At 31.9% G+C, this 12955-nt stretch overlaps 1 protein-coding gene across 1 annotated transcript in view; it reads right to left on the bottom strand.

The window, feature by feature from the left end:
* The window catches only part of LOC126780497 (probable cytochrome P450 305a1), a 34910-nt gene that overhangs the window by 12266 nt on the left and 9689 nt on the right, over positions 1 to 12955 (bottom strand). The window contains exons 2-4 of the mRNA XM_050505048.1: positions 11781 to 12035; positions 10955 to 11173; positions 246 to 427 (exon numbers count right to left, since the gene is read on the bottom strand). Coding sequence (XP_050361005.1) covers positions 246 to 427; positions 10955 to 11173; positions 11781 to 12035 — 656 coding nt within the window. The remainder of the gene's footprint in view (positions 1 to 245; positions 428 to 10954; positions 11174 to 11780; positions 12036 to 12955) is intronic.

Raw genomic sequence — 12955 nt, forward strand, 5'->3', positions numbered from 1 at the left:
CGAATCCCATTCGAGTATTTGCATTAATGCATTCTTTTTTAACGTGTTAACTTGAGTATTTTATATGATTTGAGCATTCAAATCATATAAAATACCAATGACCATCATATATGATTTGAGCATTCACAATTATGATTTTAGCTATAAAAATATATTTCACTAGGTCATCAGAGAACTCCAATACGAAATTACACACGTTTTATGATCTTCATTTACACTAAAATACATTTTTTATAGAATATTACCTCTATTATGTCAGATATTTGCTGATTCATTTTTTTTATTAGCGTGTAACCACTTGTTTCTGGTAACAAGAACCTTATCCAAGGCCACTGGTTCAGCCATCCGCCGGCCATTGAAAACGCTTTCGAACGTGCATTTAATAATTCCAAAAGAAAATTCAGACGTTCCTCTTTTATTTGCTCTCCTGCAACGAACATTATTAGGTAAGACCACTCGTTTTCCGCTCGCTAAATTGAATTTAAATCCCAATAAAAGTATTAATTCTATTTCGTATCTAGGCTGTTTGTCTGTTTTGTCCGATTCTATACAATGATAATTTAAAACTTAATTGAGCATTTTATTTTATGTTCTAATAAGAACTGCGGTCGAGGGGTAGGTGGGTCCTTTTATATGAGTATGAAAACCGGTTCAATCGAAGGATTTGTTTGAAAACATTTTAATAACATTGCCTTCCGTCCTGAGAGGTCTCGCATCTACCACAGAAATTCACGGACTTTACATTGCGATCGTGCGTGACCTTTAACTATTAAACCAGCAGTGTTTTATGAAATTGATAAACAGTTTTAGTGTCCATTGAAATATTTTTATATGATAAGCAGCCAGTGTTCGTTGTTTGGCTGTTTTGTTTAATTATGTATTGTATAATTATGTTTGTATTTTTTTTCATCGTGAATTGATTTCGAAAGTTATTTATTATATTAGTGGTTATAGAATGGCCATCGTGGAAATCCTTTTCCTTTGTCCAGCTGTCGAATTTTTACGGCTGATTATATGATGATGATACCACAAGGTTCAACTCTAAGGGTATTATATGATTTATAACTTATACAATAAATTATAAATTTAACGTAGTCCCATAAAAATTCAAAATTTTTAACTCGTCACTTCTTTTTTTCAGGGGAACATAATTTTTATTTTAAGTTGTTTTCTATTCATAATATAATTTTGTGAACACTTTTCTCGAGGTTAATGTTACAAAGTCACGTCACGTTTTGAGTCTTGAAGATCTGTGTGTTTAAGAGGGACAAATTAATAGTATACTTCGATTCCAAATTAGCAATATGCTCCAAATTTATTTTAAACAATTAAATTTATATTTTAATTACATAATGTCCTCCAGACAGATTTCGGCCACGGTGGCCAACTGCGCAGGAGATATTGTAGTACACAAGTGTGTTCGCAAACACAGGTGCACTCTCTATTCCCTAGCTTTCATAATACGATGGGACGGCAATCCGACACAACCGGAAAGAGTTCAGGCGCAGGACCAACAGCTTTACGTGCTTTCCAACTTCCAGACTCCGGGCTGCTACTGAGAATTTTCTGACTGAAAAACCCAATAACTTTTTTCTGGCCCGACTTAGGAATTGAATCCAGGACCTCCGGGTATGTATTACGAAAACCACTAGACCAACGAGGCAGTAGCTTAAGACCATACTGATATTCCAATTATCCTGTCAACTGAGCGAAAGCTTATGATAATAGTGGACAAGACAGTAGATCGGGTCAAAACACTCCTAACATATTGCTTTGTAACCGACATCATTACTATTGAGGTTATTGTCCATTTATATAAACTAGGCTATTAGTTTCCGCCAGCGCGTGTAGGGGGCAGGTATTAGATACGTAATGTCCCTTTCTTCACCCCTGACAACGTGCATGCATTTATAATGTTAGGATATGTAGACACACTATTGTCATATATTTTTAAATAATATTTATTTAACATTTTTCATTGAAAATATTTCTTTTCAAGTTTTTTTTTTTGTTATTTACTCAAATTTACGTTTAAAACTAAAACAACTTTACGTTTTATAATTAAACGAACACGAACGAAATTCCTTTGTTTGTCGTATAATGATGTTTTTGTATACAAATACAATACTAACAAAAGCGAAACAAATTGAAATTGTGCGCCTAGTTAACATATTAATGTTAAATTGGCATGAATTCTTTGTTTTTATTTTAACAGTACCATCATCGTCCTGTTATTTACCTTTGTTTGATAATTAAACTCTGTTTGATAAAGCGAACAGATAGCACATCCGATGTCATATACTAAGTGCATCTACACAAGTGCAATTCCTTTTTTTTCATATGCCACCCAATTGTATGCGGTCATCATAAATCTCTGATAGTGGCACTGTAAGAAATATTAACTGTTCCCATCACCGTCAATGTAAACTACTCACTAAAGTGTAATAAAGATAAAGCCCACACCACAAGTCACCAGTACTTGTGCAACTCCACTTTTTCACTGCAATAACCTTGATGTTCACACGTTTCTTCATAGCTTTATTTATACATATGATTTCAACCTTTTATAAGTCAGGCCCGGCCCGCGTTGCGTTTTTAAAAAGCACATATAATTGTTGCTTACTGGGTATTTTTTATTTTTGAAAATTCATCTGTGAACTACCGGTAAATATCCTACCACTGTAAAAAGATCTATATCGTTTGTTAACAAGAAGAACTTGAAGTCATGAGACTTTCCTTCGCTTGCGAACCTGAGAAGAATAATTGCTAGAATATATTAATCACATGTAAATCTGTGGTTGTATTTAAAATTCACGTTTTCTACCCCTATCGAAGTACATAAAACATATATACATGTTATTTAATACAGACAAAAATTATACATCTGTCCATTAATAGCGATACTTACTAAAAAACCTACAATGGTAACAGATTATGCCGTTGATCAATGTTGACGATCATACTATACATTTCATCCTGGAAAACGCGAAGGTTCCGAAAGATAATAAATGAACACGACCTCTATATCCAAGGTCAATGCTAACAAGTCAAGGGCGCAGCAGCTCATATTAACTAAAAACAAAGTTACAGCAGCGCAGCGTCGTGTTTCAACCGTGTTGCCTCGCGGTTTACATACTCTGATAAATTCATAGAAATTGTTTAATTAAAACAACATTATATTGCACTACGTCAGACTCATAATTAATATAATAAGGGTAAATGACGTATTTAACCGTCATTGAAATTAAATATAATTTAAACTGTTGGAGTAAAAGGTTAGAGTGTGTAGTAGTGTAGTATAAGTAACGTATTTTCTAGATTTAGAACTTGAATGTGTTTTAAAAATATCTGAGTAAAAAGCTGGTCTTGGAGTTATGTTGTTCTCGGCTAAATATTAACAGAATAATGTTCATTATAGATTATATTTTTGGTTGGTTGGATTTTCAGATCAAAACTTCGTCAAACTTCATAACAAGAAAACGTAACTAATGTTATTTTAAAGATCATCTACAAATGTTATTTTAAGTTGAATTTATGTTGCTCAATCACGCACGGATGGTTGAAACTATTCTAATGAAATTTCGTATAGAAGAAGATCTTATCGTGGAAAATTATAATCTGTATTTATCCAACGTTTTAATTAGGTCACTTCATATAATGCTACTTGTTTAGGCTTAAATCAAGACGTTCGATTTAGTGGTTGCGACATAGTCGAACGTTGATTTTTTTTCATACAGTTATTCTCCGGTATCCAAAGTTTGATTTATAAATAAAAACCATAACAAATAAATCTTGTGCATGGCACAAATCAGCTCTTACTCAACAATTACCTTGAAAAGCCAGTCACCGCGATTTTTCAATAGAAATGAAAGTTGGTACTTAAGACCACTGAACGATAGTCGAAGATAAACTTCTGTCGTTTATTCATGTTCAAATGAGCAAAAAGTTTTAAATCGTATTAAAACTACTTAGTTTAATTGGCAAGTCTTGAATAAAGCATTTATTCCTCGTATTATCTTGGAAATGTCAGACCTCATCCTAGTAGACAGACACAACAGACAGATTCCATTAAATGATTTATTAGATTAAAAGAAAATTTGAATAGAGTTAACACAATTAATTTAATTACGTATTATATTTTAACTAGTTTCCGCTTGTGGCTTTGCCTACGTTCTAACTACTTCTTGCTAGATTAATTGAGTTGATTATGTTATTAGTGATGGATGTTATTATGAATTAAGTAATATATATTTCGCCTCACTTTTCAATCACCAAGTTATAATCATTTGATAGATTCATCCATCAAGACGCCAGATACGTAATATCATAATATTTTCGAGAAATCAAATTAACAGTTTTTAAATAACATTTTTTTTTCATACCAAATTAACAAATTTATCGTTTATATTGTCAACTCAACTATATATCTATCTTCGAAACTATAGCAGCATATTGCAGCTAGTTTCAGTTTTTATTCACTAATAAATTGCTTTGTAATCGACAGTTGAATGAGATCGAGAATTTGCCGTTTTATGTAAATCGCTAAGTTATGTTGAAGTGTATGTATTTTTTCTATTTAGTGGAATTTTTCCGGTTTTTTAACTTTTTTCTCTTTAACAGAAAAGAATAAAAACAGCAATAATAAGACACGAAATAATCAAGGTTTTATTTATTATTGTTATTATAAGTTTAATTTCTTCGTTTTTATTTTTTCACTGTATATCGATTGAAAAAATAACATATTTGGCTTTTGGGGTCCCTCGGCTGGCGGGCGCGCTAGGGCGCGGTGCCTTATAGGCAAAAACACGGCGCTCATTTTACTCTGATAAAATCGCATTGAGTCAGTCGCCGTCAATCTATGATATGTCGTATAAAGTATGATAGTTCGCATACGACCCGTCTAATACGCATATTATTTCAAATAAAAGAAAATCATTGATTACGTTATTACTTTTATTTAAATTACATAAGAACCCTTACCATCCAAATCATTATATATAAACGTTTGTTGGTGGGGATAACTCCTAAGTTTCGTGGCCGATTAAGGTCATATTCACACAATATAGGAACAGAAAGGTGTTGCTGTAGTCAATAGATTAACAAACTATATTTTGTTTATTTTGTTTATTTGTAAGTAAGTGAAACAAACAGCATATTTTATATTACATAAAACTTATAAAAACCTTAAATAACACACATGCCAATACAGTTTCCACAAATAATTAATCTGGAAGTGAACATATATATAAAATAGATAAAACAGTAAAATTAAAGGTATGGTAATTAAAAAAAAAAAAAAAAAAACTAACAAGTGTAAAAATGTATATAAACCAAACCTATATCATGTGAAATATGAAAAAGGAAAAAAAAAAAAAAAAAAAAAAGTTAATAACAAATCTCAATCTAATTATTTTTAAGTATCGAGTTAAACTTACCGATACCGCTGCTGAACAAATCTATGTGGTATATATATTATAATTTTGCACTAAAATTAATCGTATCCTAAATATATCATATACGTATTTTATTCGGTTTTGTGGCAAAAAAAGTAAATGGTAAAATGTGGCAAGTACTTATTAATATTATTATACTTAAATAGTACTTCAATAAAACAGCCTCGCCAGAAAAAAAAAATCTGTTATTCAATGATAATGATATCGACGATACACTATTGTACATTAACAGCAGCCATCATATTAAATAACATAACAATAAATGCTATACGTGGGAGAAATTTCACCTTAAATCGGATAATCCCTCCATTCTCATAGCTTCGACTACAATACCAAAACATTTGCCTCGACACAAGCGAGCAATTTCTTAATGAACCTGCATAGCAAAACACCATATAGAGAGCTAATTAGTGTCACACGTCCCACGCATTTTCGGTTCGTTTAATTAATTTATGATGTGGCGTTGGTATACTTCGGTATTATGACTTTATTTAATGTGAAGTTAAATTAAATAATACGAATTTTCAGTTAGCATCTCTTTGTACAACTCAACGTGCAACTCAGTGTGCTACTGAGCGTGCCACTGAGTAATGTGTTTCTAAACTCAACTTGGAATCTGAAGGATAAAGCTACTTTTGTCGTATTTTTTTATTATTTTCTAGTATTTGTATTATATTTTATTTGTTACGATTAACTTTTTTATTTAATATATAATTTCTTTATAAATTAATCGTCTGGGTAGGTACCACCCACTCATCAGATATTCTACCGCAAAACAGCAATACTTGATATTGTTGTGTTCCAGTTTGAAGGGTGAGTGAGCCAGTGTAATTACAGGCACAAGGGACATAAAATCTTAGTTCCCAAGGTTGGTGGCGCATTGGCTATAAGCGATGGTTGACATTTCTTACAATGCAAATGTCTAAGGGCGTTTGGTGACCACTTACCATCAGGTGGCCCATATGCTCGTCCACCTTCCTATTCTATAAAATCTCTTTCGTAAATTTGCAAGTAGCAATTAACAAACGTATTTAAATATAATTCGTGACATTTATAGACAATGTTGTAAAAAGTTTTAACTGTATCGTCTGACATAAAATATAAAATTAAATGCGTGTACACGGTATACAGTCACGCTTTTAATAAATTAAATATTTCATAAGAACCTTTTTACAGAAAGCATCAATTTATAGTGGAACTACATACATAAATTATGTTAGAAATAATTTACATTTACTCTTATGGACAATTCAAGGGGATTACGAAGTATTTGTTAAATCGAGGAAGTCGTTATATTGAGGTACATTATATAAGTATAATGTGTTATTAGAATTATTAAACATATCTGTAGCATTTTAAAAATATAGATAAAAATGAATGATCAAATGATTTTGATGTATTAGTAGACAAGGGACAGGTTACGTTAACCCTTTTCGATGGCAAGTTTTTTATGCATCTCGGTCCATCGAACCGGTAACCATACGGTGAATGCATGTTACCTGTATATATAAGTCATTAGTTTCAGACCCTATGAATTAATTCAGTTATGATGCGATATACGTTGTAACCGTGACTTAATTATAAACAATTTCATTTACAAAATTCTCTAAAACGTATGTAGTGTTTGCGTGAAAGAGAACAAAAATCTACCCATCCTCACAAGCTTCAAATTTAGAGTATTCTCCCATCTGCATTCATAATATAATCCTTGCATTGTAAATATCGGTAAACGGTTTTCATGGCTATTAAATAAGTGGTGAATATTAGTAGCAAATGTTTAAATAATTTTAGACATCTCATGACACCTTATATTTTAAATTTTAAATATATTAAAATTGAATACCGAATATTCGTTGATATTAATTTTTAATGATATTTAAAAAAAAAATAACAATTGCATCATATCTATTATTAATATTTATTAATATTATTGTGATATATAAAATTATCTGCGGGTTATTATTATAGAATTGTATTATATGTTACAGGAAGGATGTATTGAGTTTGCGAAGTCGGAAGCTCGGTGTTGCAAGTTTATCGTTAGTTCTCGTGTTTATGTAAGGTTTATTTGTGTTGCTATCAAAATAATCGATTCTGTTATATATTTGCATTATATTGTTGTTATTATACTTTGACGCTACAATAATTATTCTTATTTCGTTACACGTTTATTTCGTTACATACATGAGATATCCTGTAATCGCTATGGAACTGGCGAGCATTTCGGTATTCCGATTAAAGTTTGGCTAAAAACGATCAATAGATATTGATTTCGTTCAACAGTCCTACGTGTTTGCGTTTTACATTTAAATCGTTTTATTTACTTTTTAAAGAATAATTTTTAAAGAATAAGCGTACTATATTTAACACACTATAATAATAATAAATATAAGACATTTTTATCATTAATTTTGAGTTGCACGTGCTAGTAGAGATACTGAGAAACAAAGATTATTTCGTATTAAATGAACTATTTTAATTTCATTTTTAAACATGGAATTATTCTCATGCTGCGAAGCGCAGGGATCGAGTTTTATAATTATAATTAAATGTTGTCGTGGTGAATGAATATCGTAGTGCATATCAATCTCTCTGATTTTCATTGCTTTTATAAAAAAAATCTGAATATCAGCGACGATAGATCTGAGCAAATACTGTTACATTAAAAACACTTTTTTTTTATTCAAAGCACCGTCAGTCAGTCCTTAATGCTACTGATGGGACTTTGAGTATCATAACATTCAACGCGTCAAAAAAGCGTATCACTGTCATACGCGTACTTTAATTTCACGTACTCACAATAAACATTTCTCATATACTGACATTTTTCGTTGCTTTATTTTAAACACATTTTACAGTCTCATAAATAAACCTAACACCCCTCTCATACACAGACACACACACACACACACAAACACACACCCTACAGGCTTACGGTTAAGTGCTTTCGTTATTTGTGTCTATCATCCAAGAATATGTAGTCATATATTCACTTATCACCCTAAAATGTATACGTTGTAAAACTTTCTTTATATAAAATTTTATTTTCATTAATAAATAAAACTTATTGAATATCAGGCGGTTTTCAATATTCCTTTAGTGAAATACGAAGCGAATTCTCACAGAACAACACCGCTGACCTTGTATCTATCGTTCAATTAAATTCAACAGCCAGATCGAGAATTCGGTATCCATTAAGAGCTGACAAAGTGTTCACAACCGATGACTATTCTCGATCACAATTTGATTACATGAAACATGACATTTGATGAAGACGAAACAATTGTAAGATTTGATTTTATATTCCTCTTTTGTGTTTTGTGGTTTCGTTACGTTACAGTAATTAATTATATATAATACTAGTATTTACTTGTATTTCAGAAAAAACACAAGTCAACTAAAAAAAGTAGTTTTTTTATTGTGTAGGTAGGCGGACGAGCAAATGGGTCACCTGATGGTAAATGGTCACCAACGCCCATAGACATTGGCATTGTAAGAAATGTTAACCATCGCTTACATCACCAATGCGCCACCAACCTTGAGAACTAAGATGTTACGTCCATAGTGCCTGTAATTACACTGGCTCACTCACCCTTCAAACCGGAACACAACAATAACAAGTAGAATATCTGATGAGTGGGTGGTACCTACCCCAACCAGCTTACACAAAGCCATACCACCAGTGAATTGTACTTATGTCTTTCCTTGAGGTTTAGGCACGCTTCATACTAAATTTCATCAAAATCGGTTCAGTGAGTAAGCCGTAAAAAAGCATAATATACTGACAGAACTGCGAAATTTAAATGCGAAAGCATTTAAAATAACATATATATATATATATATTTATATAGCTACAACACTGTTTAATAACTGACTTAATTACTAATACACGTACTCTTTGTACTGCAACCATAAAACCAACGATGAAAATATTGATTAAAGTCGGAAAGATTTGGTCAGCTCATCAAATACAACTGTTTATCATAATTTATTCACGTATATTTACGGTGACTTCCATCACGGCTGAATACAGAAGTGAGCGGAAATGTTATACCGCCCACGCGGCTGGAAGTGCTTCTTTCCACTTTTATAACTGTATATATTATAAATTATTTAATATTTGTAATAAGCGTGGTGCTCTAAGCGAGCCCGTCTGTATAGTGTATCACACACTCATCAGATATTCTATTACAAAATAGAAGTTCTTAGAATTGTTGTGTTCCGGTTTGAAGGGTGAGTGAGCCAGTAAAAACCCAAGCACAAGAAATATAACAGTTTAGTTCGTAAGGTTAGGCGGTGGTGACACTCACCATCCGATGGCTTATTTACATTTCCGCCCATCTAATTTATAAAATAAAGTTATGTAAGCTGTATATATAGACTTCGATTTATATATATATATATACTTATTGGTTTGTTCAATGTTTTTATATTAAATTATACCACTACACCGATATAGGGACAGGACAATGCAATGCTTTAATAGTAATATAAAACGAACGAAAGTTAGTGTCATTTTCCATTATAAATATAAACATGGTCATGTACCCTTTTTAGTTTAGACAAAACGTAATATATAATTGCACAAATATATATTCTAATTCAAAATAAACGGCACGGCGAAATAGTAACACCAATAATTTAAGATATCAAGGAAAATGAGATAATTCAACAATAATTGACTATAACCATGACTCACTCACTCAATAAAACGTCGGAAATAAGTTTTCGATGCGCCGTATCTAAATATATGTAAAATTAATGAAATTCTAAAAATATATTTTTAGTAGCATGTCATGATTCGATTACATTTATCCGTACGATGTAAAATTTATTTTTCACGTGTCACTCATAAATTAATTTATTGAATAATTATCATTTTTATCTTTTTTTTTATTTCAATTTCTTATTTCTTTCTTCGCATTGACACGAACTTGGAGCGTCACTATAAGAACGACATATATATATGACATATTATGAGCGACAAATACGACATGCAGCGTCCTGCTCCCACGTTTTATTACCCGGCAAGCAGGGAGTCTTAGTACTTCTTCGCATTTATTTGTGTCAAGTTTTCATGGAATAAATAAATAGTTTTTAAATTAAAATTAAATATAGAACACTCTATTTTACAAATATTTTTATATATATTGTACCGATTGATTTAATATGGGAACTTTTTGTTTTGTTTTTTCGTTTATATTTGTTATATTCTAGATACTTTATTCATTCCGATATGTGTATATATAGACCAACGCCAGCGCCTTTCCATTTAGAAATTACATCGAACGGCTTGTAGAATTGGTAGACCGCTAGATAAAGGACACTCGTATAACATATAATATTGTACTAGTACTTAAATTAGTGTATGTTCCATATATAAATCCGACTGTAGTTACACCCGACTGAACATCCGACTGAGGCCGAGATACGATGAAATTATAATTAATATTCAATTTCATTCAACCATTATTCCCAAAATAACGTAATCAAATACTCACCGGCCGTGAATTTCCATAGAATATTTATAACAGACATTGCAAGCATATTTTTCGGATTGAAAGGTTTATTGTTTTGATTGCTGATGTAGTTTAATATTTTCTGCATCTCGTTCTGTATGTGGGTCTCCATTGCTGTCTTACCGAATCCAACATTCTTCAAATGTTTGACCGTGAACTGTCTATGCTCTCTCCATAACGCGCCATCGGCAAACGTTATGCCTAGATTTAAATTTACTTTATTTATACAAACAAACATTTCAGTAGTGTGGTTTTGTTAAAAATAAAAGCAATATCGTTGGCGTCTATCAGTTATATCTGCGCCTAATGCTTATTTTTTCAAATAAATGAAGGGATGATGATGATGCCCTATTGACCAAATTCGTCAACGGTGGCAATTATCAAATGACATTAATCATCAAACACAGTCAGTGCTTATGACCCTGGTATGTGTTTCAAGCCGATATGGTTTGGAGCTTCCACGATGCATTCCGTGTCAATAGATAAACAAGTGGCATGATGTCATGAGAGCACGAGAGTAGGTTTAAAAACAAATTAAGCATGTGAAAACACAATCTTTAGTTAAGATAACGTCATCCATGTCGGCTCTAAAATCCTAAAGTATGTGTCAACAAATTAGTCGTCAGATCTACATTTGCAGGTTTTTATTATCCACTCATTATAAAATATGTATAAGGTAAATATCATGATTAAATCAAATAATAGAAAATAAAGGGACATACAATGAGTCACGGTAAGTTTTTTATTTTTTTTTAAACGCGGTAATAACTTTTACAAAGTTGAAAAAAATGAAGACGTGAATACTTACCCATTCTCTTCCCGAGACAGCGAAGCTTAATAAAGAAAGTGTCGGGTCGTCCTTCAAACTCTTTCTCCGTGAAAACTCTTCGGACGTTATTTTCTCCAAAGACGACAACTATCGGTTCGGACGCAAGCTTTATTCCGAGGACTGACGTTGAATATTCTTTCGCTATTGCTGATAAGCCCTTCCACTGAGATCCGTGCTTCCTGACCATATTTTGTACGAGCGCACTGCATCCGAATATTGGGTACCATTTTGGACCTATGACAAATAAATTATATGATTTGCATACTTCTATCTTTCTAATTCGTATTGATTATAAAATGTCATATTGATATCGGTTTCATTATTTTATTTAAAAACAGATCCGACGCTCGCTTATTAATCATCAAAAATTAACCACCGATTCACAAAGAAATACTTATGGGAACGAATAGATGAACGAATAAAATCACCTTCGTAGTTATTAAAGGACACTTTTTTAATGAAATGTTAAATGAACAGCTATGCAATAACCTATCTGCTTTATTCTAAACAAAAAGAATTGAAAACATTCCTTTTGAAAATTTATAGTTGTTCGATTTCCACAGTATAATTCGAAATGCGGAGAACTATTCCATATTAAACTGGCCCGGAGTTCCGACGTGGTTTACCCTCTCTTTGTGTCGCCCGCATTTATTAGCAGACAATTTTCCAGCAAAAATAACTATTTTCCCATCGATACAATGTAGCAACATTGCTGGTTTTAATTATTAACTGAATTGACTGAGGCAAGACGATGTATTCGCCTAATTAATTTTTAAACTTGTGTGGAGTAAATGATTACATTGTATTGGAATTAGAGATATTTCCCGAATTATTTTACAGCGAAAGGTCGGATTATACAAAAGGAACAACATAAATAATTGTGATGTGGGTTGCATGCAATCAATGTCTATTGTAATTGAAACGTGATTGTAATACTTGTTTTTGATAATTAGATTATTGAGGGTATGGAACGAGATATTCATATTTCATTCGCATCGTACGTGTTACAGCGAATGATACAAACATGTGCAATCAACAATTTCAATCAAGCGAGCGAGCAATTATCAACTTTTGTACTTGTCGATACGAAGGACCAACAAAACAGTTACATTATGATATGGTCAAAGATCTTTTCATTGATGTTTTCAATTTAA

The sequence above is a fragment of the Nymphalis io genome, chromosome Z (genome assembly GCF_905147045.1).
Source record: "Nymphalis io chromosome Z, ilAglIoxx1.1, whole genome shotgun sequence".
Classification (NCBI taxonomy): domain Eukaryota; kingdom Metazoa; phylum Arthropoda; class Insecta; order Lepidoptera; family Nymphalidae; genus Nymphalis; species Nymphalis io.